The sequence below is a fragment of the Carcharodon carcharias genome, chromosome 15, assembly GCF_017639515.1.
Source record: "Carcharodon carcharias isolate sCarCar2 chromosome 15, sCarCar2.pri, whole genome shotgun sequence".
In the NCBI taxonomy this organism is placed as follows: Eukaryota; Metazoa; Chordata; class Chondrichthyes; order Lamniformes; family Lamnidae; genus Carcharodon; species Carcharodon carcharias.
The window spans coordinates 124,175,091-124,202,861 of NC_054481.1; the positions used below are offsets into that span (position 1 = coordinate 124,175,091).

The 27,771-nt window shown below is 48.6% G+C and overlaps 1 protein-coding gene across 1 annotated transcript in view; it reads right to left on the reverse strand.

Moving 5' to 3' along the window:
* Positions 1 to 564: 564 nt before the first annotated feature.
* The window catches only part of klhl17 (kelch-like family member 17), a 216,559-nt gene continuing 189,352 nt past the window's right edge, over positions 565 to 27,771 (reverse strand). Inside the window, exon 11 of the mRNA XM_041206767.1 lies at positions 565 to 793. Within this exon, the coding sequence (XP_041062701.1) occupies positions 565 to 793 (229 nt within the window). The remainder of the gene's footprint in view (positions 794 to 27,771) is intronic.

Sequence of the window (27,771 nt, forward strand, 5' to 3'; positions counted from 1 at the left end):
GGCTGTTATTTATTTTCACTGGAATTAAATAATCGTGCATCATGCCGTGAAAATACTGACCACAAACGTGGAACATGATTCCATAAACAACACAGCCCGTGTTTTCCTGGCGGCGATGTGTTCACTTATGGAGGTACTCTTGACACTTGCCAAATTTCCAATGACACTGGCAGTGTCGCCATCCATCTCCGATCTGAGCCTCTTGAGGTACTTGGGTTCAAAGAAACACAAAATCCTCTCTGAACATCGGAGGTTTCAGAACTGACTCCTTCGCCTCAAATGACACCCTTGACGTTGTGTGACCAGATCGTGGGGAGGGGGGTGGGGAAACTGTATCGCTCGATCTCGCGCTGTTGTTGTTGTTGGCAAATTGCGGACTTGATCTCAGACGCTCGCGACGGAGGAGGTGCAATTTGGCTGCTGTTCACGGTTGTTGTTGTTGAGCAGGACACCCCTTGAGAAAATGGCACCGGAGCTGGCCTCGTCACGAGTCCCAGGGTAGCAACTGGCTGCTTCGAAAAGGACTGTGTTCATAATGAGGTAAAGCCAGGCTGCGCTTGAATGTTAGAGGCTGGTTGAAGAAACTGAGAGAGTGGGCGAAGACGGAGGGGGGAAGTTTAGTAGTTCAAGTACAGCAACCCCCACGCTGCTTCGCCGTGTGAACATGCATGAAGCCGCCACCCATTTGTTGGTGCGAGGGTTGTATTTTTCAATGGAATTAAGGCTTGAGCTCCCATCGTTGCCACCAACTGCGTAAAGCCATCCGTCCATCGCTACAAGGTCGTGCGTGCTCCTAAAGAGAAAACAGTAAAGGTGAAAACAGGAAAGTGGCAACTGCTTTCCTTCTTAAAGTCATTTCTAGCTCTCGTTTTCTTAAGAAGCAGATCACACTTGGAGGATGCTGTTAACCAGCAAACAGCACAAGGCAGAGGAGATACTGCTGACCTTGTTTCTGTTTGCAGAGTCCAATGCCAAGGAGATCAAGCTTTAATTCCCAACATTGAACGTTCCTCTCTCGTGAGGCTCAATCTCAAAATTGCCCCTGTGGTGCTTTGCCCCTTTCTCTATGCTGCACCCATAGCTAGTGAGGCTCCACACTGGGAACAATGCTTCACAATATAACCTCTGCCATGCTAGTAATCTGCATTTCGGTATCAGTTCAGTTGGATTGCGCCCAAGCTACAATGGGTTGAGAATACCCCATGTACTGTCATGGAGATATCCCTTCTTAATTAGCATTGTAATGACGGAGACAGACGTACCGCCCCAGCAAAGTCAGCGTAGTTGTATTTGGTTTCCCAACAGAGTTATCACTCAAAACGCTCCTGTTTGGACAGGGTTTGGGCTTGGGCCTGGGATGTGGGGAGGTGCAGAAGTGGGGTAGGATGGGTCTAGTGTTGGCATGAAAAATAAACAGAGCCAAGAAGTAGCGTGTAGGCCCAGCTTTTGACCTTTACTAAATCACGTGGACCTTAAACCATCAGCTGGTTTGTAGACCCACATATCTGTGGATCTTACAATCTTTTCAAATTCTTGAACATTGGGACATTTCCACTGTGGAGTCGGGTCAATTACTACTTCACAATGCTGCCACCACTTGGGTTGAAGCATCAATAATTCTTCCTCGCAACTTATTGGCCACTAATGAAGAGCAGAATTAATTACAGTCAGTCAGCCACAAAAATCACAGTCGGGAAAAGAATCTGGTGGATCAATCAACCGCGTGCAGAATTCATCAATCTTAGCTCAGGTAACCAGAGCAAGGAATTGCTTTTCTTGATTATCGCTCAGCCAAAATGTAGAAGGAAGAACTTGCATTTTTACACCACCTTTCATGACTGCCAGACATCCCAAAGTACTTCACAACCAATGAAGTACTTTTGAAGTGTAGTCACTGTTGTGATGTAGGGAAAAGTGGCAGCCAATTTGTGGGCAAGTTCTCACAAACAGCAATGAAATAAGTAATTATCTGCTCGTGATGCTGACTGCAGGATAACCATGGGACAGGGCATCAGGAGAACTGTTCTGCTTTTTGTTAAATAGCACTGCGGGATCCATTATGTTCACATCAGAGGGTGGGCAGAGTGTGGGGTCCTCAGTTTGCCATCCCATCTGAAAGACAGTGCAGCACTCCCACAGTTAGCCCTAGAGCATCAGCTGGGGTTACAATGCTCCGGTGTCCGAAGCGGGTATTGAACCGGTTACCGTCTGACCCCAAGGCAAGAATGGCACCTCTGAGCTAAGGCTGACACCTTGTTTTAACGTAGCAACGAAACAACAATTTGCGACGATGCAATTAAACCTCAATCGAGAGGCTAGTGCCTAGGAAGGAGATTGGATACTGAAGACCCTTCAATGGGCCGACCCCGAGTCCTGGGTGATTCTCGAACTGCAGACACGCCCACAGAATTTCTCCCTGCCTGTGGGATCGCTCACCCGTTTGCCTTGGCGTGGAGGAGGGGAAACCTGCATTCCCGTGTTCTGCATTTGGCTATTTGCTCATTGCAGCAACATACAATTGACCTTGTATATAAAACCGATCAGAGGATGTCTTTAGCCCAGCCCACCTCCCTACCACCGACTTGTTAAATTGGCAGCCAGCTTGCTAACAGCCCTCTTTCATGGGCAGCAATGTCAAGGTCTACCTCGCTGCACTTATGACACTGTAGCTAGGACTTGCCTGCGTACAGTATCGCGGGTACAAAGGGAACATGCAGGCAGAGTCAGCACTGCAAGTACGGGCAGCATTCCAAGCACAGAAGGAGCAAACACACAGCAATTCCTAGCCACAAGATTGCATGCACCGAATCAGTCAAGCACGGTTCAATGCAAGGAATCTAGAGCACAGCATTAGATCTTCCCTCATGATCAAAGTATACAGGACACCAAGTCCTTATCTGCGATCTCTCGAATAGTTTCTTGTTCCATGTTTTTTTATGTGCTTTGCTCAGTCTGCAAAGGAAAGTAATGTAGAGGAATAATGAAGTTTATATTTCAGAGATTGGGGCTTTTATGTTGTTAGTATTGTTGCCTGTACAAGTCTCGACAAAAATGCTAATAGTTTTATTTAACTTTTGAATGTTGTTTGCCCCGCTCTCCTCACATACTTCAGATCTTTTCTGAGCCTCACACTATCTTCTGCTGACAAGCAGGTTCCCCGTTGCCAGCGATAGACCCTTCCTCTCCACCCCAGCCCTCCGCCCCCCCACCACCACCCCCCCCAGCCCTCACAGCGACCTGAACTTGTCTGCCACAGGTTTTTAAAGGGCACAGGCCAGGAGGAGTCACTGAAGCTGTTCTCCTTGGAGCAGGGCAGGCAAAGAGGGGAATTTGATAAGAGGCGCTCAAAGCCGTGATCAGCTTGGATAGGGGAAATAAAACACAACTGTTTCCAGCGGCAGATGGGCCAGTAACCAGAGGACACGGATTTAAAATGATTGCTGAGAGAGCCAGAGGCCACGTGAGGGAAATAAAAAATCGCTTTCGGTCCCCAACACAACCAACCCACCTTAGCCATTTCATCCCTATCCCAGGGGCTGAAGCACACCGTTCACAACCCTTGTGGTCTTAATGGAACCCGGTTCCAACCAAATGGCCTCTCCATCGCCAAGTCCTGCCTACTTCCATCCCCGCAACATCACGGGAGGTGGGGGATTGGGTTGGATTGGAGAACTCTTTTTCGGCCAGCACAGACATGATGGGCTGAATGGCCTCACTCTGTGCTGCAAGTCCCCATTCCAGTTGGTCTGTTGCTGAAACCCACATCCAGGCCTTTGGTACCTCTAGAGTCGACTATTCCAATGCCCTCCTGGTCAGCATCCCACCCCTCCATGAATTTGAACTCATCTGAAACTCTACTTCCCATATCCTAACTTGCCCCAAATCCTGTTTACCATCATTCCTGTGCTCTCTGACATTAGGCAGGTTGGCCCTTCAATTTGCTTCGTTATTCTCTATTGCTCGAACCAAACTTGGCACCTCCCTCATGTACAGTCAGATCAGGAACTCATCATGTGGTAACCGCGGGCACTAATCCACATTCCTGCCATTCTCACTCCTCCACCATGCAGCCCAAGCATTACTTCCCCACTGTCAGTAATTTGGTTTTCCCCTTCTCTAAACCACACACATTCTCCAGACACCAGAGTGGGCTGGAAACATTTGGCAGTTTTCTACCTGTATGCACAAGACTATGTTGGGGAGATTGCCCTTCTCTCAGTGTGTGTGTGTGTGCACGCAGGTGTTTGTTTGTGCGTGTCTGTGTGTGCGTGTTTGTTTCTGTGTGTGTGTGTGTGTGTGCGGTTGTTTGTGTGTGTGTGAGTGTGTGTGTGCAGTTGTCTGTGTGTGTGTGCGTGCAGTTATTTGTGTGTGTGTGCGGTTGTTTCTGTGTGTGTGCGCGGTTGTTTCTGTGTGTGTGCGCGGTTGTTTCTGTGTGTGTGCGCGGTTGTTTCTGTGTGTGTGTGCGGTTGTTTCTGTGTGTGTGTGCGGTTGTTTGTATGTGTGTGTGCGGTTGTTTGTATGTGTGAGTGCGGTTGTTTGTATGTGTGTGTGCGCACATGTGTTTGTTTGTGTGTGTGTGTGTGCGGTTGTTTCTGTGTGTGTGTGTGTGTGTGTGTGTGTGTGTGTGTGCGGTTATTTGTGTGTGTGTGTGCAGTTGTTTCTGTGTGTGTGTGTGTGGTTGTTTCTGTGTGTGCTCTTGTTTGTGTGTGTGCGGTTGTTTCTGTGTGGGTATGTGCGGTTGTTTCTGTGTGTGTACAGTTGTTTCTGTGTGTGCAGTTGTTTCTGTGTGTGTGCGCCATTGTTTGTGTGTGTGCGCGGTTGTTTGTGTGTGTGTGTGTGTGGTTGTTTGTGTGTGTGTGTGCGGTTGTTTGTGTGTGTGTGTGCGGTTGTTTGTGTGTGTGTGTGCGGTTGTTTGTGTGTGTGTATGCGGTTGTTTGTGTGTGTGTGTGAGTGTGCGGTTGCTTCTGTGTGTGTGTGTGTGCTCTTGTTTGTGTGTGTGCGGTCGTTTCTGTGTGGGTATGTACGGTTGTTTCTGTGTGTGTGCAGTTGTTTCTGTGTGTGTGCAGTTGTTTCTGTGTGTGTGTGCGGTTGTTTGTATGTGTGAGTGCGGTTGTTTGTATGTGTGTGCGCGCACGTGTTTGTTTGTGTGTGTGTGTGTGTGTGCGGTTGTTTCTGTGTGTGTGTGTGTGCGGTTTTTTCTGTGTGTGCACACAGTTGTTTGTGTGTGTGTGCGGTTGTTTGTGTGTGTGTGCGGTTGTTTGTATGTGTGTGTGCGCACATGTGTTTGTGTGTGTGTGTGGTTGTTTGTGTGTGTGCACACGATTGTTTGTGTTTGTGTGTGCAGTTGTTTGTGTGTGCGTGCGGTTGTTTGTTTGTGAGTGCATGCGATTGTTTGTGTGTGTGTGCGGTTGTTTGTGTGTGTGTGCGGTTGTTTGTGTGTGTGTGCGGTTGTTTGTGTGTGTGCAGTTGTTTCTGTGTGTGTGCGGTTGTTTGTGTGTGTGTGCAGTTGTTTGTGTGTGTGTGTGTGTGTGGCTGTTTGTGTGTGTGCAGTTGTTTGTGTGTGCGCAGTTGTTTCGGTGTGTGTGCGGTTGTTTGTGTGTGCGCAGTTGTTTCTGTGTGTGTGCGGTTGTTTGTGTGTGTGTGTGCGTGCGGTTGTTTGTGTGTGTGTGAGGTTGTTTGTTTGTATGCGGTTGTTTCTGTGTGTGTACGGTTGTTTGTGTGTGTGTACGGTTGTTTCTGTGTGTGTGCGGTTGTTTCTGTGTGTGTGTGTATGGTTGTTTGTGTGTGTGTGTGTGCGATTGTTTCTGTGTGTGTGCGGTTGTTTCTGTGTGTGTGTGCGGTTGTTTCTGTGTGTGTGTGTATGGTTGTTTCTGTGTGTGTGTGCGGTTATTTCTGTGTGTGTGTGCGGTTGTTTGTGTGTATGTATGCAGTTGTTTGTGTGTGTGTGTGCAGTTGTTTGTGTGTGTGTGTGTGCAGTTGTTTGTGTGTGTGTGTGCAGTTGTTTCCATGTGTGTGCAGTTGTTTCTGTGTGGGTGCGCCGTTGTTTGTGTGTGTGTGCGGTTGTTTGTGTGTGTGTGCGCGGTTGTTTGTGTGTGTGTGCGTGGTTGTTTGTGTGTGTCTGGTTGTTTCTGTGTGTGTGTGTGTGTGTGTGTGTGTGTGTGTGCGGTTGTTTCTGTGTGTGTGTGCGGTTGTTTCTGTGTGTGTGTGTGCGGTTGTTTGTGCGCGTGTGTGTGTGAGGTTGTTTCTGTGTGTGTGTTTGCGGTTGTTTCCGTGTGTGTGTGTATGGTTGTTTCATTGTGTGCGTGCGGTTGTTTCTGTGCGTGTGTGCGGTTGTTTCTGTATGTGTGTGCGGTTCTTTGTGTGTGTGTGTGAGGTTGTTTGTGTGTGTGTGTGTGCGGTTGTTTCTGTGTGTGTGTGTGCAGTTGTTTCTGTGTGTATGTGCGGTTGTTTCTGTGTGTGTGCACCGTTGTTTGTGTGTGGGTGCAAGGTTGATTGTGTGTGTGTGCGCGGTTTATTGTGTGTGTGTGTGTGTGTGTGTGTGCGGTTGTTTGTGTGCGTGTGTGCATGTGTGTGTTTGTGGTTGTGTGTGTGCGGTTGTTTGTGTGTGCGCTTGTGTGAGCGATTGTTTCTGTGTGTGTGTGTGCGGTTGTTTCTGTGTGTGTGTGTGGTTATTTCTGTGTGTGTGTGCAGTTGTTTCTGTGTGTGTGTGTGGTTGTTTCTGTGTGTGTGCGGTTGTTTGTGTGTGTGTGCGCCGTTGTTTGTGGGTGTGTGCACGGTTGATTGTGTGTGTGTGCGGTTGTTTCTGTGTGTGTGTGCGGTTGTTTCTGTGTGTGTGTGCGGTTGTTTCTGTGTGTGTGTGCTGTTGGTTGTGTGTGTGTGGTTGTTTGTGTGTGTGTGCGGTTGTTTGTGTATATGTGCGGTTGTTTCTGTGTGTGTGTATATGGTTGTTTCTGTGTGTGTGTGTGCGGTTGTTTGTGTGTGTGTGTGTACGGTTGTTTGTGTGTGTGTGTGCGGTTGTTTCTGTGTGTGCGGTTGTTTGTGTGTGTGTGCGGTTGTTTGTGTGTGTGTGTGCGGTTGTTTGTGTGTGTGTGCGGTTGTTTCTGTGTGTGTGCGGTTGTTTCTGTGTGTGTGCGGTTGTTTCTGTGTGTGTGTGTGCAGTTGTTACTGTGTATGTGTGTGCAGTTGTTTCTGTGTGTATGTGCGGTTGTTTCTGTGTGTCTGCGCCGTTGTTTGTGTGTGTGTGCACGGTTGTTTGTGTGTGTGTGTGCCGTTGTTTCTGTGTGTGTGTGCGGTTGTTTCTGTGTTTGTGTGCGGTTGTTTCTGTGTGTGTGCGGTTGTTTCTGTGTGTGTGCAGTTGTTTCTGTCTGTTTGCGGTAGTTTGTGTGTGTGTGCGGTTGTTTGTGCGTGCTCAGTTGTTTCTGTGTGTGTGCGGTTGTTTGTGTGCGTGTGCGTGCGGTTGTTTGTGTGTGTGTGAGGTTGTTTGTTTGTGTGTGATTGTTTGTGTGTGTGTGCGGTTGTGTGTGTGTGCGGTTGTTTGTGTGTGTGTGCACACGGTTGTTTGTGTGTGTGTGGTTGTTTCTGTGTGTGTGCGGTTGTTTGTGTGTGTGTGCGGTTGTTTCTGTGTGTGTGCACACGGTTGTTTGTGTGTGTGTGTGGTTGTTTGTGTGTGTGTGCACATGGTTGTTTGTGTGTGTGTGTGTGTGGTTGTTGGTGTGTGTGTGTGGTTGTTTGTGTGTGTGTGCAGTTGTTTGTGTGTGCGCGGTTGTTTCGGTTTGTGTGCGCAGTTGTTTGTGTGTGCGCAGTTGTTTCTGTGTGTGTGCGGTTGTTTGTGTGTGTGTGCGTGCGGTTGTTTCTGTGTGTGTGTGCGGTTGTTTGTGTGTGTGTGCGGTTGTTTCTGTATGTGCGGTTGTTTCTGTGTGTGTGTGTGCGGTTGTTTCTGTGTGTGTGTGTGCGGTTGTTTCTGTGTGTATGTGCGGTTGTTTCTGTGTGTGTGCGCCGTTGTTTGTGTGTGTGTGTGCGGTTGTGTCTGTGTGTGTACGGTTGTTTGTGTGTGTGTATGGTTGTTTGTGTGTGTGTGCGGTTGTTTGTGTGTGTGTACGGTTGTTTCTGTGTGTGTGCGGTTATTTGTGTGTGTGTGTATGGTTGTTTGTGTGTTTGTGTGTGTGTGTGTGTGTGTGTGTGGTTGTTTCTGTGTGTGTGTGCTGTTGTTTCCATGTGTGTGTGCGGTTGTTTCTGTGTGTGTGTGTGTATAGTTGTTTCTGTGTGTGTGCGGTTGTTTCTGTGTGTGTGTGGTTGTTACTGTGTGTGTGTGCGGTTGTTTGTGTGTGTGTGTGTGGCTGTTTGTGTGTGTGTGTGCGGTTATTTCTGTGTGTGTGTGCGGTTGTTTGTGTGTATGTATGCAGTTGATTGTGTGTGTGTGTGTGTGTGTGTGTGTGTGCGTGTGTGTGTGTGTGCGGTTGTTTGTGTGTGTGTTTGTGTGAGCGGTTGTTTCTGTGTGTGTGTGTGCGGTTGTTTCCGTGTGTGTGTGCGGTTGTTTCTGTGTGTGTGTAAATGTTTGTTTCTGTGTGTGTGTGTGCTATTGTTTCTGTGTGTGTGTATGGTTGTTTCTATGTGTGTGTGTGCATGGTTGTTTCTGTGTATGTGTGCGGTTGTTTCCGTGTGTGTGTGCGGTTGTTTTTGTGTGTGTGTGCGGTTGTTTTTGTGTGTGTGTGCGGTTGTTTGTGTGTGTCTGTGAATGTTTGTTTCTGTGTGTCTGTGTGCGGTTGTTTCTGTGTGTGTGTGGTTGTTTCCGTGTGTGTGTGCGGTTGTTTCTGTGTGTGTGTGTGCGGTTGTTTCTGTGTGTGTGTGTGCGGTTGTTTGTGTGTGTGTGTGTACGGTTGTTTGTGTGTGTGTGCGGTTGTTTCTGTGTGTGTGCGGTTGTTTGTGTGTGTGTGCGGTTGTTTGTGTGTGTGTGTGCAGTTGTTTGTGTGTGTGTGCGGTTGTTTGTGTGTGTGTGCGGTTGTTTGTATGTGTGTGTGCGCCGTTGGTTGTGTGTGTGTGCGGCGTTGTTTGTGTGTGTGTGCGCGGTTATTTGTGCGTGTGTGTGTGTGAGCGGTTGTTTCTGTGTGTGTGCGTGTGCAGTTGTTTCCATGAGTGTGTGTGGTTGTTTCTGTGTGTGGTTGTGTATGTTTGTTTCTGTGTGTGTGTGTGCGGTTGTTTCTGTGTGTGTGTGCGCGGTAGTTTCTGTGTGTGTGTGCGCGGTAGTTTCTGTGTGTGTGTGCGCGGTAGTTTCTGTGTGTGTGTGCGCGGTAGTTTCTGTGTGTGTGTGCGCGGTAGTTTCTGTGTGTGTGTGCGCGGTAGTTTCTGTGTGTGTGTGCGGTTGTTTGTGTGTGTGTGTGCGGTTGTTTGTGTGTGTGTGGTTGTTTGTGTGTGTGTGTGCGGTTGTTTCTGTGTGTGTGTGCTGTTGTTTGTGTGTGTGTGTGCGGTTGTTTCTGTGTGTGCATGTGCGGTTGTTTCCGTGTGTGTGTGTGGTTGTTTCTGTGTGTGGTTGTGTATGTTTGTTTCTGTGTGTGTGTGTGCGGTTGTTTCTGTGTGTGTGTGCGCGGTAGTTTCTGTGTGTGTGTGCGCGGTAATTTCTGTGTGTGTGTGCGCGGTAGTTTCTGTGTGTGTGTGCGGTTGTTTGTGTGTGTGTGTGTGTGTGCGGTTGTTTGTGTGTGTGTGTGTGTGAGCGGTTGTTTCTGTGTGTGTGCATGTGCGGTTGTTTCCGTGAGTGTGTGTGGTTGTTTCTGTGTGTGTTTGTGTATGTTTGTTTCTGTGTGTGTGTGTGTGGTTGCTTCTGTGTGTGTGTGGTTGTTGCCGTGTACATGTGCAGTTGTTTCTGTGTGTGTGTGTATGGTTGTTTCTTTGTATGTGTGTGTGCGGTTGTTTCTGTGTGTGTGTGCGCGGTAGTTTCTGTGTGTGTGTGCGGTTGTTTGTGTGTGTGTGTGTGCGGTTGTTTGTGTGTGTGTGTGTGCGGTTGTTTGTGTGTGCGTGCGGTTATTTGTGTGTGTGTGCGGTTGTTTCTGTGTGAGTGTGTGTGCTGTTGTTTCTGTGTGTGTGTGCTTTTGTTTGTGTGTGTGTGCGTGCGGTTGTTTCCGTGTATGTGTGTATGGTTGTTTCTGTGTGTGTGTGTGCGGTTGTTTCTGTGTGTGTGTGTGCGGTTGTTTCCGTGTGTGCGTGTGCGGTTGTTTCCGTGTGTGTGCGGTTGTTTCTGTGTTTGTGTGCAGTTGTTTCTGTGTGTGTGTGCTGTTGTTTGTGTGCGTGTGGTTGTTTGTGTGTGTGTGTGCGGTTGTTTCTGTGTGTGTGCGCGGTTGTGTGTGTGTGCGCGGTTGTTTGTGTGTGTGTGCGCGGTTGTTTGTGTGTGCGCGGTTGTTTGTGTGAGTGCGCGGTTGTTTGTGTGCGTGTGTGCGGTTATTTGTGTGCGTGTGTGCGGTTGTTTGTGTGCGTGTGCGGTTGTTTGTGTGCGTGTGTGCGGTTGTTTGTGTGTGTGTTTGTGTGAGCGGTTGTTTCCGTGTGCATGTGCAGTTGTTTCTGTGTGTGTGTGTATGGTTGTTTCTTTGTGTGTGTGTGTTGTTGTTTCCGTGTGTGTGTGCCATTTATTCTGTGTGTGTGTGTGTGCGGTTGTTTCTGTGTGTGTGTGCTTTTGTTTGTGTTTGTGTGTGCGTGCGGTTGTTTCCGTGTATGTGTGTATGGTTGTTTCTGTGTGTGTGTGTGCGGTTATTTCAGTGTGTGTGCGGTTGTTTCTGTGTGTATGTGCGGTTGTTTCTGTGTGTGTGTGCGGTTGTGTGTGTGTGCGCGGTTGTTTGTGTGTGTGTGCGCGGTTGTTTGTGTGTGAGTGCGCGGTTGTTTGTGTGCGTGTGTGCGGTTATTTGTGTGCGTGTGTGCGGTTGTTTGTGTGCGTGTGTGCGGTTGTTTGTGTGCGTGTGTGCGGTTGTTTGTGTGTGTGTTTGTGTGAGCGGTTGTTTCCGTGTGCATGTGCAGTTGTTTCTGGGTGTGTGTGTATGGTTGTTTCTTTGTGTGTGTGTGTTGTTGTTTCCGTGTGTGTGTGCCATTTATTCTGTGTGTGTGTGTGTGCGGTTGTTTCTGTGCGTGTGTGTGCGTTTGTTTCTGTGTTTGTGTGCAGTTGTTTCTGTGTGTGTGTGCTGTTGTTTGTGTGCGTGTGGTTGTTTGTGTGTGTGTGTGTGTGCAGTTGTTTGTGTGTGTGCGTGGTTGTTTCTGTGTGTGTGTGCTGTTGTTTGTGTGTGTGCTGTTGTTTGTGTGTGTGTGGTTGTTTGTGTGTGTGCGGTTGTTTGTGTGTGTGTGCGGTTGTTTGTGTGTGTGTGCGGTTGTTTGTGTGTGTGTGCGGTTGTTTGTGTGTGTTTGCGGTTGTTTGTGTGTGTGTGCAGTTGTTTGTGTGTATGTGCGGTTGTTTCTGTGTGTGTGCGGTTGTTTCCGTGCGTGTGCGGTTGTTTCCATGTGTGTGCAGTGGTTTGTGTGCGTGTGCGGTTGTTTGTGTGTGTGGGTGTGTGTGTGTGTGTGCGGTTGTTTGTGTGTGTGTGTGTGAGCGGTTGTTTCTGTGTGTGTGTGTGCGGTTGTTTCCGTGTGTGTGTGTGCGGTTGTTTCCGTGTGTGTGTGCGGTTGTTTCCGTGTGTGTGTGCGGTTGTTTCCGTGAGTGTGTGCGGTTGTTTCCGTGAGTGTGTGCGGTTGTTTCTGTGTGTGTGTGTATGGTTGTTTCTATGTGTGTGTGTGTGTGCGGTTGTTTCCGTGTGTGTGTGCGGTTGTTTGTGTGTGTGTTTGTGTATGGTTGCTTCTGTGTGTGTGTGCGGTTGTTTGTCTGTGTGTGTGGTTGTTTTTGTGTGTGTGTGCTATTGTTTGTGTGTGTGTGTGCGGTTGTTTTTGTGTCTGTGTGCTGTTGTTTGTGTGTGTGTATGCGTTTGTTTCTGTGTGTGTGTGCTGTTGTTTGTGTGTGTGTATGCGGTTGTTTTTGTGTGTGTGTGCGGTTGTTACTATGTGTGTGTGTGATTGTTTCTGCGTGTGTGTGCGGTTGTTTGTGTGTGTGTTTGTGTGAGCAGTTGTTTCTGTGTGTGTGTGTGTGCAGTTGTTTCCGTATGTGTGTGCGGTTGTTTCTGTGTGTGTGTGAACGTTTGTTTCTGTGTGTGTGTGTGCGGTTGTTTCTGTGTGTGTGTATGGTTGTTTCTATGTGTGTGTGTGCGGTTGTTTCTGTGTATGTGTGCGGTTGTTTGTGTGTGTGTGTGCGGTTGTTTCTGTGTGTGTGTGCGGTTGTTTCTATGTCTGTGTGCGGTTGTTGTGTGTGTGTGGGTTGTTTGTGTGTGTGTGTGTGGTTGTTTGTGTGTGCGGTTGTTTCTGTGTGTGTGCGGTTGCTTCTGTGTGTGTGCGGTTGTTTGTGTGTGTGCAGTTGTTTGTGTGTGTGCGCGCCGTTGTTTGTGTGTGTGTGCGCGGTTGTTTGTGCGTGTGCAGTTGTTTGTGTGTGTGCGCGCCGGTTTGTGTGTGTGCGCGGTTGTTTGTGCGTGTGTGTGTGTGAGCGGTTGTTTCTGTGTGTGTGCATGTGCGGTTATTTCCGTGAGTGTGTGTGGTTGTTTGTGTGTGTGTTTGTGTATGTTTGTTTCTGTGTGTGTGTGTGCGGTTGTTTCTGTGTGTGTGTGCGCGGTAGTTTCTGTGTGTGTGTGCGCGGTAGTTTCTGTGTGTGTGTGCGGTTGTTTGTGTGTGTGTGTGTGTGAGCGGTTGTTTCTGTGTGTGTGTGTGAGCGGTTGTTTCTGTGTGTGTGTGTGGTTGTTTCTGTGTGTGTTTGTGTATGTTTGTTTCTGTGTGTGTGTGTGTGGTTGCTTCTGTGTGTGTGTGGTTGTTGCCGTGTACATGTGCAGTTGTTTCTGTGTGTGTGTGTATGGTTGTTTCTTTGTGTGTGTGTGTGTGCGGTTGTTTCTGTGTGTGTGTGCGCGGTAGTTTCTGTGTGTGTGTGCGCGGTAGTTTCTGTGTGTGTGTGCGGTTGTTTGTGTGTGTGTGTGCGGTTGTTTGTGTGTGTGTGTGTGCGGTTGTTTGTGTGTGCGTGCGGTTATTTGTGTGTGTGTGCGGTTGTTTCTGTGTGAGTGTGTGTGCTGTTGTTTGTGTGTGTGTGTGTGCGGTTGTTTCTGTGTGTGTGTGCTTTTGTTTGTGTGTGTGTGCGTGCGGTTGTTTCTGTGTATGTGTGTATGGTTGTTTCTGTGTGTGTGTGTGCGGTTGTTTCTGTGTGTGTGTGTGCGGTTGTTCTGTGTGAATGTGCGGTTGTTTCTGTGTGTGTGCGCGGTTGTGTGTGTGTGCGCGGTTCTTTGTGGGTGTGTGCGCGGTTGTTTGTGTGTGTGTGCGCGGTTGTTTGTGTGTGCGTGCGCGGTTGTTTGTGTGTGAGTGCGCGGTTGTTTGTGTGTGTATGTGCGGTTGTTTGTGTGCGTGTGTGCGGTTGTTTGTGTGTGTGTGTGCGGTTGTTTGTGTGTATGTGCGGTTGTTTGTGTGCGTGTGTGCGGTTGTTTGTGTGTGCGTGTGCGGTTGTTTCCGTGTGTGTGTGCGGTTGTTTCTGTGTGTGTGTGTATGGTTGTTTCTGTGTGTGTGTGTGTGCGTTTGTTTCTGTGTTTGTGTGCAGTTGTTTGTGTGTGTGTGTGCTGTTGTTTGTGTGCGTGTGGTTGATTGTGTGTGTGTGTGCGGTTGTTTGTGTGTGTGTGCGGTTGTTTGTGTGTGTGTGCGGTTGTTTGTGTGTGTGTGCGGTTGTTTGTGTGTGTGTGCGGTTGTTTGTGTGTGTGTGCGGTTGTTTCTGTGTGTGTGTGCTTTTGTTTGTGTGTGTGTGCGTGCGGTTGTTTCCGTGTATGTGTGTATGGTTGTTTCTGTGTGTGTGTGTGCGGTTATTTCAGTGTGTGTGTGTGCGGTTGTTTCTGTGTGTATGTGCGGTTGTTTCTGTGTGTGTGCGCGGTTGTGTGTGTGTGCGCGGTTGTTTTTGTGTGTGTGAGCGGTTGTTTGTGTGTGCGCAGTTGTTTGTGTGTGAGTGCGCGGTTGTTTGTGTGCGTGTGTGCGGTTATTTGTGTGCGTGTGTGCGGTTATTTGTGTGCGTGTGTGCGGTTGTTTGTGTGCGTGTGTGCGGTTGTTTGTGTGCGTGTGTGCGGTTGTTTGTGTGTGTGTTTGTGTGAGCGGTTGTTTCCGTGTGCATGTGCAGTTGTTTCTGTGTGTGTGTGTATGGTTGTTTCTTTGTGTGTGTGTGTTGTTGTTTCCGTGTGTGTGTGCCATTTATTCTGTGTGTGTGTGTGTTCGGTTGTTTGTGTGTGTGTGTGCTTTTGTTTGTGTATGTGTGCGTGCGGTTGTTTCCGTGTATGTGTGTATGGTTGTTTCTGTGTGTGTGTCTGCGGTTATTTCAGTGTGTGTGCGGTTGTTTCTGTGTGTATGTGCGGTTGTTTCTGTGTGTGTGTGAATGTTTGTTTCTGTGTGTGTGTGTGCGGTTGTTTCTGTGTGTGTGTATGGTTGTTTCTATGTGTGTGTGTGCGGTTGTTTCTGTGTATGTGTGCGGTTGTTTGTGTGTGTGTGTGCGGTTGTTTCTGTGTGTGTGTGCGGCTGTTTCTATGTCTGTGTGCGGTTGTTGTGTGTGTGTGGGTTGTTTGTGTGTGTGTGTGGTTGTTTGTGTGTGTGCGGTTGTTTCTGTGTGTGTGCGGTTGCTTCTGTGTGTGTGCGGTTGTTTGTGTGTGTGCGCGCCGTTGTTTGTGTGTGTGCGCGCGGTTGTTTGTGTGTGTGTGCGCGGTTGTTTGTGCGTGTGTGTGTGTGAGCGGTTGTTTCTGTGTGTGTGCATGTGCGGTTGTTTCCGTGAGTGTGTGTGGTTGTTTGTGTGTGTGTTTGTGTATGTTTGTTTCTGTGTGTGTGTGTGCAGTTGTTTCTGTGTGTGTGTGCGCGGTAGTTTCTGTGTGTGTGTGCGGTTGTTTGTGTGTGTGTGCGGTTGTTTGTGTGTGTGTGTGTGTGAGCGGTTGTTTCTGTGTGTGTGTGTGTGTGAGCGGTTGTTTCTGTGTGTGTGTGTGGTTGTTTCTGTGTGTGTTTGTGTATGTTTGTTTCTGTGTGTGTGTGTGTGGTTGCTTCTGTGTGTGTGTGGTTGTTGCCGTGTACATGTGCAGTTGTTTCTGTGTGTGTGTGTATGGTTGTTTCTTTGTGTGTGTGTGTGCGGTTGTTTCTGTGTGTGTGTGCGCGGTAGTTTCTGTGTGTGTGTGCGCGGTAGTTTCTGTGTGTGTGCGGTTGTTTGTGTGTGTGTGTGCGGTTGTTTGTGTGTGTGTGTGTGCGGTTGATTGTGTGTGTGTGTGTGCGTGCGGTTGTTTCCGTGTATGTGTGTATGGTTGTTTCTGTGTGTGTGTGTGCGGTTGTTTCTGTGTGTGTGTGTGCGGTTGTTTCTGTGTGAATGTGCGGTTGTTTCTGTGTGTGTGCGCGGTTGTGTGTGTGTGCGCGGTTCTTTGTGGGTGTGTGCGCGGTTGTTTGTGTGTGTGTGCGCGGTTGTTTGTGTGTGAGTGCGCGGTTGTTTGTGTGCGTATGTGCGGTTGTTTGTGTGCGTGTGTGCGGTTGTTTGTGTGCGTGTGTGCGGTTGTTTGTGTGTGTGTGTGCGGTTGTTTGTGTGCGTGTGTGCGGTAGTTTGTGTGCGTGTGTGCGGTTGTTTGTGTGCGTGTGTGCGGTTGTTTGTGTGCGTGTGTGCGGTTGTTTGTGTGTGTGTGCGGTTGTTTGTGTGTGTGTTTGTGTGAGCGGTTGTTTCCGTGTGTGCGTGTGCAGTTGTTTCCGTGTGTGTGTGCGGTTGTTTCTGTGTGTGTGTGTATGGTTGTTTCTGTGTGTGTGTGTGTGTGTGCGTTTGTTTCTGTGTTTGTGTGCAGTTGTTTGTGTGTGTGTGTGCTGTTGTTTGTGTGCATGTGGTTGTTTGTGTGTGTGTGTGCGGTTGTTTGTGTGTGTGTGCGGTTGTTTGTGTGTGTGTGCAGTTGTTTCTGTGTGTGTGTGCTTTTGTTTGTGTGTGTGTGCGTGCGGTTGCTTCCGTGTATGTGTGTATGGTTGTTTCTGTGTGTGTGTGTGCGGTTATTTCAGTGTGTGTGTGTGCGGTTGTTTCTGTGTGTATGTGCGGTTGTTTCTGTGTGTGTGCGCGGTTGTGTGTGTGTGCGCGGTTGTTTGTGTATGTGTGCGCGGTTGTTTGTGTGTGAGTGCGCGGTTGTTTGTGTGCGTGTGTGCGGTTATTTGTGTGCGTGTGTGCGGTTGTTTGTGTGCGTGTGTGCGGTTGTTTGTGTGCGTGTGTGCGGTTGTTTGTGTGTGTGTTTGTGTGAGCGGTTGTTTCCGTGTGCATGTGCAGTTGTTTCTGTGTGTGTGTGTATGGTTGTTTCTTTGTGTGTGTGTGTTGTTGTTTCCGTGTGTGTGTGCCATTTATTCTGTGTGTGTGTGTGTGTGCGGTTGTTTCTGTGTGTGTGTGTGTGCGTTTGTTTCTGTGTTTGTGTGCAGTTGTTTCTGTGTGTGTGTGCTGTTGTTTGTGTGCGTGTGGTTGTTTGTGTGTGTGTGTGCGGTTGTTTGTCTGTGTGTGCGGTTGTTTCTGTGTGTGTGTGCTGTTGTTTCTGTGTGTGTGTGCTTTTGTTTGTGTGTGTGTGCGTGCGGTTGTTTCCGTGTATGTGTGTATGGTTGTTTCTGTGTGTGTGTGTGCGGTTATTTCAGTGTGTGTGTGTGCGGTTGTTTCTGTGTGTATGTGCGGTTGTTTCTGTGTGTGTGCGCGGTTGTGTGTGTGTGCGCGGTTGTTTGTGTGTGTGTGCGCGGTTGTTTGTGTGTGCGCGGTTGTTTGTGTGTGAGTGCGCGGTTGTTTGTGCGTGAGTGCGCGGTTGTTTGTGTGCGTGCGTGCGGTTATTTGTGTGCGTGTGTGCGGTTGTTTGTGTGTGTGTGCGCGGTTGTTTGTGTGTGCGCGGTTGTTTGTGTTTGAGTGCGCGGTTGTTTGTGTGCGTGCGTGCGGTTATTTGTGTGCGTGTGTGCGGTTGTTTGTGTGTGTGTGTGCGGTTGTTTGTGTGTGTGTGCGGTTGTTTGTGTGTGTTTGCGGTTGTTTGTGTGTGTGTGCGGTTGTTTGTGTGTATGTGCGGTTGTTTGTGTGTGTGTGTGGTTGTTTCCGTGTGCATGTGCAGGTGTTTCTGTGTGTGTGTATATGGTTGTTTCTTTGTGTGTGTGTGTTGTTGTTTCCGTGTGTGTGTGCCATTTATTCTGTGTGTGTGTGTGTGCGGTTGTTTCTGTGTGTGTGTGTGCAGTTGTTTCTGTGTGTGTGTGCCGTTGTTTCTGTGTGTGTGTGCTGTTGTTTGTGTGTGTGTGGTTGTTTGTGTGTGTGTGGTTGTTTGTGTGTGTGCGGTTGTTTGTGTGTGTGCGGTTGTTTGTGTGTGTGTGCGGTTGTTTGTGTGTGTGTGCGGTTGTTTGTGTGTGTGTGTGAGCGGTTGTTTCTGTGTGTGTGTGTGCGGTTGTTTTTGTGTGTGTGTGGTTGTTTGTGTATGTGTGTGCGGCTGTTTCTGTGTGTGTGTGCGGTTGTTTGTGTGTGTGTGTGTGTGTGTGTGTGTGTGTGCTGTTGTTTGTGTGTGTGTGTGCGGTTGTTTGTGTGCGTGTGTGCGGTTGTGTGTGTGTTTGTGTGAGCGGTTGTTTCCGTGTGCGCGTGAGGTTGTGTGTGTGTTTGTGTGAGCGGTTGTTTCCGTGTGTGCGTGTGCGGTTGTTTCCGTGAGTGTGTGCGGTTGTTTCTGTGTGTGTGTGTATGGTTGTTTCTGTGTGTGTGTGTGTGCGGTTGTTTCCGTGTGTGTGTGTGTGTGCGGTTGTTTCCGTGTGTGTGTGCGGTTGTTTGTGTGCGTGTTTGTGTATGGTTGCTTCTGTGTGTGTGTGCGGTTGTTTTTCTGTGTGTGTGGTTGTTTTTGTGTGTGTGTGCTATTGTTTGTGTGTGTGTGTGCGGTTGTTTTTGTGTGTGTGTGCTGTTGTTTGTGTGTGTGTATGCGTTTGTTTCTGTGTGTGTGTGCTGTTGTTTGTGTGTGCGTGTGCGGTTGTTTTTGTGTGTGTGTGTGTGCGGTTGTTACTGTGTGTGTGTGTGATTGTTTCTGCGTGTGTGTGTGTGGTTGTTTCTGTGTGTGTGTGTGTGGTTGTTTCTGCGTGTGTGTGTGTGGTTGTTTCTGTGTGTGTGTGCGGTTGTTTCTGTGTGTGTGCGCCGTTTTTTGTGTGTGTGTGCGCGGTTGTTTGTGTGTGTGTGTGTGTGTGTGCAGTTGTTGCTGTGTGTGTGTGTGCGGTTGTTTGTGTGTGTGTGCGGTTGTTTCTGTGTGTGTGTGTGTGTGTGCGGTTGTTTATGTGTGTGTGTGTGTGTGGTTGTTTGTGTATGTGTGTGCGGTTGTTTGTGTGTGTGTGTTTGTGTGAGCAGTTGTTTCTGTGTGTGTGGTTGTGTGCGGTTGTTTCCATGTGTGTGTGCGGTTGTTTCTGTGTGTGTGTGTGAATGTTTGTTTCTGTGTGTGTGTGTGCGGTTGTTTCTGTGTGTGTGTGGTTGTTTCTGTGTGTGTGTGCGGTTGTTTCTGTGTGTGTGTATGGTTGTTTCTATGTGTGTGTGTGCGGTTGTTTCTGTGTGTGTGTGCGGTTGTTTCTGTGTGTGTGTGCGGTTGTTTCTGTGTGTGTGTGCGGTTGTTTCTATGTCTGTGTGCGGTTGTTTGTGTGTGTGTGCAGTTGTTTGTGTGTGTGTGTGCGGTTGTTTGTGTGTGTGTGGTTGTTTGTGTGTATGTGCGGTTGTTTCTGTGTGTGTGCGGTTGCTTCTGTGTGTGTGCAGTTGTTTGTGTGTGTGCGCGCCGTTGTTTGTGTGTGTGTGCGTGATTGTTTGTGCGTGTGTGTGTATGAGCGGTTGTTTCTGTGTGTGTGCATGTGCGGTTGTTTCCGTGAGTGTGTGTGGTTGTTTGTGTGTGTGGTTGCGTATGTTTGTTTCTGTGTGTGTGTGTGCGCGGTAGTTTCTGTGTGTGTGTGCGGTTGTCTGTCTGTGTGCGGTTGTTTGTGTGTGTGAGTGCGGTTGCTTGTGTGTGTGTGTATGTGTGTGAAGTTGTTTCTGTGTGTGTGTGGTTGTTTCCGTGTGTGTGTGCGGTTGTTTCTGTGTGTGTGTGAGCGGTTGTTTGTGTGTGTGTGTGTGTGTGTGTGCGGTTGTTTGTGTGTGTGTGCGGTTGTTTCTGTGTGTGTGCAGTTATTTGTGTGTGTGTGCGGTTGTTTGTGTGTGTGTGTGCGCCGTTGGTTGTGTGTGTGTGCGGCAGTGTTTGTGTGTGTGTGTGCGCGGTTATTTGTGCGTGTGCGTGTGTGAGCGATTGGTTCTGTGTGTGAGCGTGTGCGGTTGTTTCCGTGAGTGTGTGTGGTTGTTTCTGTGTGTGTTTGTGTATGTTTGTTTCTGTGTGTGCGTGTGCGGTTGTTTCTGTGTGTGTGTGCGCGGTAGTTTGTGTGTGTGTGTCCGGTTGTTTGTGTGTGTGTGTGCGGTTGTTTGTGTGTGTGTGTGTGGTTGTTTGTGTGTGTGTGCGGTTATTTGTGTGTGTGTGCGGTTGTTTCTGTGTGTGTGTGCTGTGGTTTGTGTGTGTGTGCGCGGTTGTTCCTGTGTGTGCATGTGCGGTTGTTTCCGTGTGTGTGTGTGCGGTTGTTTCTGTGTGTGTGCGTTTATTTGTGTCTGTGTGTGCAGTTGTTTGTGTGTGTGTGCGCGGTTGTTTCTGTGTGTGCATGTGCGGTTGTTTCCGTGTGTGTGTGCGGTTGTTTGTGTGTGTGTGTGCGGTTGTTTCAGTGTGTGTGTGTGTTTATTTGTGTCTGTGTGTGCAGTTGTTTGTGTGTGTGTGTGCGTGTGCAGTTGTTTGTGTGTGTGTGTGCGTGTGCAGTTGTTTGTGTGTGTGTGTGCAGTTGTTTCTGTGTGTGTGTGCAGTTGTTTCTGTGTGTGTGTGCGGTTGTTTCTATGTCTGTGTGTGGTTGTTTGTGTGTGTGTGTGCAGTTGTTTGTGTGTGTGCGCGCCATTGTTTGTGTGTGTGTGCGCGGTTGTTTGTGCGTGTGTGTGTGTGAGCGGTTGTTTCTGGGTGTGTGCATGTGCGGTTGTTTCCGTGAGTGTGTGTGGTTGTTTCTGTGTGTGTTTGTGTATGTTTGTTTCTGTGTGTTTGTGTATGTTTGTTTCTGTGTGTGTGTGTGCGGTTGTTTGTGTGTGTGTGTGTGAGTATGTGCGGTTATTTGCGTGTGTCTGCGGTTGTTTCTGTGTGTGTGTGTGAGCGGTTGTTTCTGTGTGTGTGTGTGTGTGTGGTTGTTTCCGTGTGTGTGTGCGGTTGTTTGTGTGTGTGTGTGCGCTTGTTTTTGTGTGTGTGTGTGTGGTTGTTTGTGTATGTGTGTGCGGTTGTTTCTGTGTGTGTGTGCGGTTGTTTGTGTGTGTGTGTGTGTGCGGTTGTTTCCGTGTGTGTGTGCGGTTGTTTGTGTGTGTGTGTGTATGGTTGCTTCGGTGTGTGTGTGCGGTTGTTTGTCTGTGTGTGTGGTTGTTTTTGTGTGTGTGTGCTATTGTTTGTGTGTGTGTGCGGTTGTTTTTGTGTCTGTGTGCTGTTGTTTGTGTGTGTGTATGCGTTTGTTTCTGTGTGTGTGTGCTGTTGTTTGTGTGTGTGTGTGCGGTTGTTTTTGTGTGTGTGTGTGCGGTTGTTACTGTGTGAGTGTGTGATTGTTTCTGCGTGTGTGTGTGTGGTGGTTTCTGTGTGTGTGTGTGCGGTTGTTTCTGTGTGTGTGTGTGCGGTTGTTTCTGTGTGTGTGTGTGCGGTTGTTTCTGTGTGTGTGCGTGGTTGTGTGTGTGTGCGCGGTTGTTTGTGTGTGTGTGTGTGCACGGTTATTTGTGTGTGTGTGCGCGGTTGTTTCTGTGTGTGCGCGGTTGTTTGTGTGTGTGTGCGCGGTTGTTTGTGTGTGGGCGTGGTTGTTTGTGTGTGTGTGCGGGGTTGTTTGTGTGTGCGTGCGCGGCTGTTTGTGTGCGCGTGCGCGGTTGTTTGTGTGCGTGTGCGGTTGTTTGTGTGCGTGTGTGCGGTTGTTTGTGTGTGTGTGTGTGTGTGTGCGGTTGTTTGTGTGTGTGCGGTTGTTTGTGTGTGTGTGCGGTTGTTTGTGTTTGTGTGCGGTTGTTTGTGTGTGTGTGGTTGTTTGTGTGTGTGTGCGGTTGTGTGTATGTGCGGTCGTTTCTGTGTGTGTGCGGTTGTTTCTGTGTGTGTGCGGTTGTTTCCATGTGTGTGCAGTGGTTTGTGTGTGTGTGGGCGCCGTTGTTTTTGCGTGTGTGCGGTTGTTTGTGTGTGAGCGGTTGTTTCTTTGTGTGTGTGTGCGGTTGTTTGTGTGTGTGTGTGGTTGTTTGTGTATGTGTGTGCGGTTGTTTCTGTGTGTGTGCGGTTGTTTGTGTGTGTGTGTGTGCGGTTGTTTCTGTGTGTGTGCGCGGTTGTTTGTGTGTGTGTGTGCGGTTGTTTGTGTGTGTGTGTGCGGTTGTTTGTGTGTGTGTGTGCGGTTGTTTGTGTGTGTGTGTGCGGTTGTTTGTGTGTGTGTGTGCGGTTGTTTGTGTGTGTGTGTGCGGTTGTTTGTGTGTGTGTGTGCGGTTGTTTGTGTGTGTGTGCGGTTGTTTTTGTGTGTGTGTGCTGTTGTTTGTGTGTGTGTGTGCTGTTGTTTGTGTGTGTGTGTGCTGTTGTTTGTGTGTGTGTGTGTGTGTGTGTGTGTGCGGTGGTTTGTGCGCGTGTGTGCGTTTGTGTGTGTGTTTGTGTGAGCAGTTGTTTCTGTGTGTGTGTGTGTGCGGTTGTTTCCGTGTGTGTGTGCGGTTGTTTCTGTGTGTGTGTGAATGTTTGTTTCTGTGTGTGTGTGTGTGTGTGTGTGTGTGCGGTTGTTTCTGTGTGTGTGTGGTTGTTTCCGTGTGTGTGTGCGGTTGTTTCTGTGTGTGTGTATGGTTGTTTCTATGTGTGTGTGCGGTTGTTTCTGTGTATGTGTGCGGTTGTTTGTGTGTGTGTGTGTGCGGTTGTTTCTGTGTGTGTGTGTGCGGTTGTTTCTATGTCTGTGTGCGGTTGTTTGTGTGTGTGTGCGGTTGTTTGTGTGTGTGTGTGCGGTTGTTTGTGTGTGTGTGTGGTTGTTTGTGTGTATGTGCGGTTGTTTCTGTGTGTGTGCGGTTGCTTCTGTGTGTGCGGTTGTTTGTGTGTGCAGTTGTTTGTGTGTGTGCGCGCCATTGTTTGTGTGTGTGTGCGCGGTTGTTTGTGCGTGTGTGTGTGTGAGCGGTTGTTTCTGTGTGTGTGCATGTGCGGTTGTTTCCGTGAGTGTGTGTGGTTGTTTCTGTGTGTTTGTGTATGTTTGTTTCTGTGTGTTTGTGTATGTTTGTTTCTGTGTGTGTGTGTGCGGTTGTTTCTGTTGTGTGTGCGCGGTAGTTTGTGTGTGTGTGTGCGGTTGTTTGTGCTTGTGTGTGTGTGTGCGGTTGTGCGTGTGTGTGTGTGAGCGGTTGTTTCTGTGTGTGTGCATGTGAGGTTGTTTCCGTGAGTGTGTGTGGTTGTTTCTGTGTGTGTTTGTGTATGTTTGTTTGTGTGTGTGTGTGTGTGGTTGCTTCTGTGTGTGTGTGGTTGTTGCCGTGTGCATGTGCAGTTGTTTCTGTGTGTGTGTGTATGGTTGTTTCTTTGTGTGTGTGTGTTGTTGTATCCGTGTGTGTGTGCCATTTATTCTGTGTGTGTGTGTGTGTGTGTGTGTGTGTGTGTGTGTGTGGTTGTTTCTGTGTGTGTGTGTGCGGTTGTTTCTGTGTGTGCGTGCAGATGTTTTGGTGTGTGTGTGCTGTTGTTTGTGTGTGTGTGGTTGTTTGTGTGTGTGTGTGTGTGCGGTTGTTTGTGTGTGTGTGCGGTTGTTTGTGTGTGTGTGCGGTTGTGTGTGTGTTTGTGTGAGCAGTTGTTTCTGTGTGTGTGTGTGTGTGCGGTTGTTTCCGTGTGTGTGTGCGGTTGTTTCTGTGTGTGTGTGAATGTTTGTTTCTGTGTGTGTGTGTGTGTGTGCGGTTGTTTCTGTGTGTGTGTGGTTGTTTCCGTGTGTGTGTGGTTGTTTCCGTGTGTGTGTGCGGTTGTTTCTGTGTGTGTGTATGGTTGTTTCTATGTGTGTGTGCGGTTGTTTCTGTGTATGTGTGCGGTTGTTTGTGTGTGTGTGTGTGGTTGTTTCTGTGTGTGTGTGCGGTTGTTTCTGTGTGTGTGTGCGGTTGTTTGTGTGTGTGTGCGGTTGTTTGTGTGTGTGTGTGGTTGTTTGTGTGTATGTGCGGTTGTTTCTGTGTGTGTGCGGTTGCTTCTGTGTGTGTGCGGTTGGTTGTGTGTGCAGTTGTTTGTGTGTGTGCGCGCCATTGTTTGTGTGTGTGTGCGCGGTTGTTTGTGCGTGTGTGTGTGTGAGCGGTTGTTTCTGGGTGTGTGCATGTGCGGTTGTTTCCGTGAGTGTGTGTGGTTGTTTCTGTGTGTGTTTGTGTATGTTTGTTTCTGTGTGTTTGTGTATGTTTGTTTCTGTGTGTGTGTGTGCGGTTGTTTCTGTTGTGTGTGCGCGGTAGTTTGTGTGTGTGTGTGCGGTTGTTTGTGCTTGTGTGTGTGTGTGCGGTTGTGCGTGTGTGTGTGTGAGCGGTTGTTTCTGTGTGTGTGCATGTGCGGTTGTTTCCGTGAGTGTGTGTGGTTGTTTCAGTGTGTGTTTGTGTATGTTTGTTTCTGTGTGTGTGTGTGTGGTTGCTTCTGTGTGTGTGTGGTTGTTGCCGTGTGCATCTGCAGTTGTTTCTGTGTGTGTGTGTATGGTTGTTTCTTTGTGTGTGTGTGTTGTTGTTTCCGTGTGTGTGTGCCATTTATTCTGTGTGTGTGTGTGTGTGTGTGTGGTTGTTTGTGTGTGTGTGTGTGCGGTTGTTTCTGTGTGTGCGTGCAGATGTTTTGGTGTGTGTGTGCTGTTGTTTGTGTGTGTGTGGTTGTTTGTGTGTGTGTGTGTGCGGTTGTTTGTGTGTGTGTGCGGTTGTTTGTGTGTGTGTGCGGTTGTTTGTGTGTGTGTGCGGTTGTTTGTGTGTGTGTGTGGTTGTTTCCGTGTGTGTGCGGTTGTTTGTGTGTGTGTGCGGTTGTTTGTGTGTATGTGCGGTTGTTTCTGTGTGTGTGCGGTTGTTTCCGTGTGTGTGCGGTTGTTTCCATGTGTGTGCAGTGGTTTCTGTGTGTGTGCAGTGGTTTCTGTGTGTGTGGGCGCCGTTGTTTGTGTGTGTGTGCGGTTGTTTGTGTGTGTGAGCGGTTGTTTCTTTGTGTGTGTGTGCGGTTGTTTTTGTGTGTGTGTGGTTGTTTGTGTATGTGTGTGCGATTGTTTCCATGTGTGTGCGGTTGTTTGTGTGTGTGTGCGGTTGTTTGTGTGTATGTGCGGTTGTTTCTGTGTGTGTGCGGTTGTTTCCGTGTGTGTGCGGTTGTTTCCATGTGTGTGCAGTGGTTTCTGTGTGTGTGCAGTGGTTTCTGTGTGTGTGGGCGCCGTTGTTTGTGTGTGTGTGCGGTTGTTTGTGTGTGTGAGCGGTTGTTTCTTTGTGTGTGTGTGCGGTTGTTTTTGTGTGTGTGTGGTTGTTTGTGTATGTGTGTGCGATTGTTTCTGTGTGTGTGCGGTTGTTTGTGTGTGTGTGTGCGGTTGTTTGTGTGTGTGTGTGCGGTTGTTTGTGTGTGTGTGTGCGGTTGTTTGTGTGTGTGTGTGCGGTTGTTTGTGTGTGTGTGTGCGGTTGTTTGTGTGTGTGTGTGCGGTTGTTTGTGTGTGTGTGTGCGGTTGTTTGTGTGTGTGTGTGCGGTTGTTTGTGTGTGTGTGCGGTTGTTTGTGTGTGTGTGCGGTTGTTTCCGTGTGTGTGCGGTTGTTTCCATGTGTGTGCGGTTGTTTCCATGTGTGTGCAGTGGTTTGTGTGTGTGTGGGCGCCGTTGTTTGTGTGTGTGTGCGGTTGTTTGTGTGTGTGAGCGGTTGTTTCTTTGTGTGTGTGTGCGGTTGTTTTTGTGTGTGTGTGTTTGTTTGTGTATGTGTGTGCGATTGTTTCTGTGTGTGTGCGGTTGTTTGTGTGTGTGTGTGCGGTTGTTTGTGTGTGTGTGTGCGGTTGTTTGTGTGTGTGTGTGCAGTTGTTTGTGTGTGTGTGTGCGGTTGTTTGTGTGTGTGTGCGGTTGTTTTTGTGTGTGTGTGCTGTTGTTTGTGTGTGTGTGTGCTGTTGTTTGTGTGTGTGTGTGCTGTTGTTTGTGTGTGTGTGTGCTGTTGTTTGTGTGTGTGTGTGTGTGTGTGTGTGTGTGCGGTTGTTTGTGCGCGTGTCTGCGGTTGTGTGTGTGTTTGCGTGAGCGGTTGTTTCCGTGTGTGCGTGTGCGGTTGTTTCCGTGAGTGTGTGCGGTTGTTTGTGTGTGTGTGTGTGTATGGTTGTTTCTGTGTGTGTGTGTGTGTGGTTGTTTCCGTGTGTGTGTGCGGTTGTTTGTGTGTGTGTTTGTGTATGGTTGCTTCTGTGTGTGTGTGCGGTTGTTTGTCTGTGTGTGTGGTTGTTTTTGTGTGTGTGTGCTATTGTTTGTGTGTGTGTGTGCAGTTGTTTTTGTGTCTGTGTGCTGTTGTTTGTGTGTGTGTATGCGGTTGTTTCTGTGTGTGTGTATGTATGTGAAGTTGTTTCTGTGTGTGTGTGTGTGCGGCTGTTTCTGTGTGTGTGTGCGGTTGTTTCTGTGTGTGTGTGCGGTTGTTTCTATGCCTGTGTGCGGTTGTTTGTGTGTGTGTGCGGTTGTTTGTGTGTGTGTGCGGTTGTTTGTGTGTGTGCGGTTGTTTGTGTGTGTGTGTGGTTGTTTGTGTGTATGTGCCGTTGTTTCTGTGTGTGTGCGGTTGTTTGTGTGTGTGTGTGGTTGTTTGTGTGTATGTGCGGTTGTTTCTGTGTGCGTGCGGTTGTTTGTGTGTGTGCAGTTGTTTGTGTGTGTGCGCGCCGTTGTTTGTGTGTGTGTGCGCGATTGTTTGTGCGTGTGTGTGTGTGAGCGGTTGTTTCTGTGTGTGTGCATGTGCAGTTGTTTCCGTGTGTGTGTGCGGTTGTTTCTGTGTGTGTGTGCGGTTGTTTCTATGTCTGTGTGCGGTTGTTTGTGTGTGTGTGTGGTTGTTTGTGTGTATGTGCGGTTGTTTCTGTGTGTGTGCGGTTGCTTCTGTGTGTGTGCAGTTGTTTGTGTGTGTGCGCGCCGTTGTTTGTGTGTGTGCGCGATTGTTTGTGCGTGTGTGAGTGTGAGCGGTTGTTTGTGTGTGTGTGCATGTGCGGTTGTTTCCGTGAGTGTGTGTGGTTGTTTCTGTGTGCGTTTCTGTATGTTTGTTTCTGTGTGTGTGTGTGCGGTTGTTTCTGTGTGTCTGTGTGCGGTTGTTTGTGTGTGTGTGTATGTGTGTGAAGTTGTTTCTGTGTGTGTGTGTGTGTGTGCGGTTGCTTGTGTGTGTGTGTATGTGTGTGAAGTTGTTTCTGTGTGTGTGTGTGTGTGTGTGTGTGTGCGCGGTTGTTTCTGTGTGTGTGTGCGGTTGTTTATGTGTGTGTGTGTGTGTGTGTGGTTGTTTGTGTGAGTGTGTGAGCGGTTGTTTCTGTGTGTGCATGTGCGGTTGTTTCCGTGTGTGTGCGCGGTTGTTTCTGTGTGTGTGTGCGGTTTTTTCAGTGTGTGTGTGCGGTTATTTGTGTCTGTCTGTGCGGTTGTTTGTGTGTGTGTGTGCGGTTGTTTGTGTGTGTGTGTGTGCAGTTGTTTGTGTGTGTGTGTGTGCAGTTGTTTGTGTGTGTGTGTGCAGTTGTTTCTGTGCGTGTGTGCAGTTGTTTCTGTGTGTGTGTGCAGCTGTTTCTGTGTGTGTGTGCAGCTGTTTCTCTGTGTGTGTGCAGTTGTTTGTGTGTGTGTGTGAGGTTGTTTGTGTGCGTGTGAGGTTGTTTGTGTGTGTGTGTGCGTTTGTTTGTGTGTGTGTGTGTGAGTGGTTGTTTCTGTGTGTGTGCGTGTGTGCGGTTGTTTCCGTGTGTGTGCGGTTGTTTCCGTGTGTGTGCGGTTGTTTGTGTGTGTGTGTGCGGTTGTTTGTGTGTGTGTGTGCGGTTGTTTGTGTGTGTGTGTGCGGTTGTTTGTGTGTGTGTGCGGTTGTTTGTCTGTGTGTGCGGTTGTTTGTGTGTGTGTGCGGTTGTTTGTGTGTGTGTGCGGTTGTTTGTGTGTGTGTGCGGTTGTTTGTGTGTGTGCGGTTGTGTGTATGTGCGGTTGTTTCTGTGTGTGTGCGGTTGTTTCCGTGTGTGTGCGGTTGTTTCCATGTGTGTGCGGTTGTTTCCATGTGTGTGCAGTGGTTTGTGTGTGTGTGAGCGCCGTTGTTTGTGTGTGTGTGCGGTTGTTTGTGTGTGTGAGCGGGTGTTTCTTTGTGTGTGTGTGCGGTTGTTTTTGTGTGTGTGTGGTTGTTTGTGTATGTGTGCGGTTGTTTGTGTGTGTGTGTGCGGTTGTTTGTGTGTGTGTGTGCGGTTGTTTGTGTGTGTGTGTGTGGTTGTTTGTGTGTGTGTGCGGTTGTTTTTGTGTGTGTGTGCTGTTGTTTGTGTGTGTGTGTGCGGTTGTTTGTGTGTGTGTGTGCTGTTGTTTGTGTGTGTGTGTGTGTGTGTGTGTGCGGTTGTTTGTGCGCGTGTCTGCGGTTGTGTGTATGTTTGTGTGAGCGGTTGTTTCCGTGTGTGCGTGTGCGGTTGTTTCCGTGAGTGTGTGCGGTTGTTTGTGTGTGTGTGTGTATGGTTGTTTCTGTGTGTGTGTGTGTGCGGTTGTTTCCGTGTGTGTGTGCGGTTGTTTGTGTGTGTGTTTGTGTATGGTT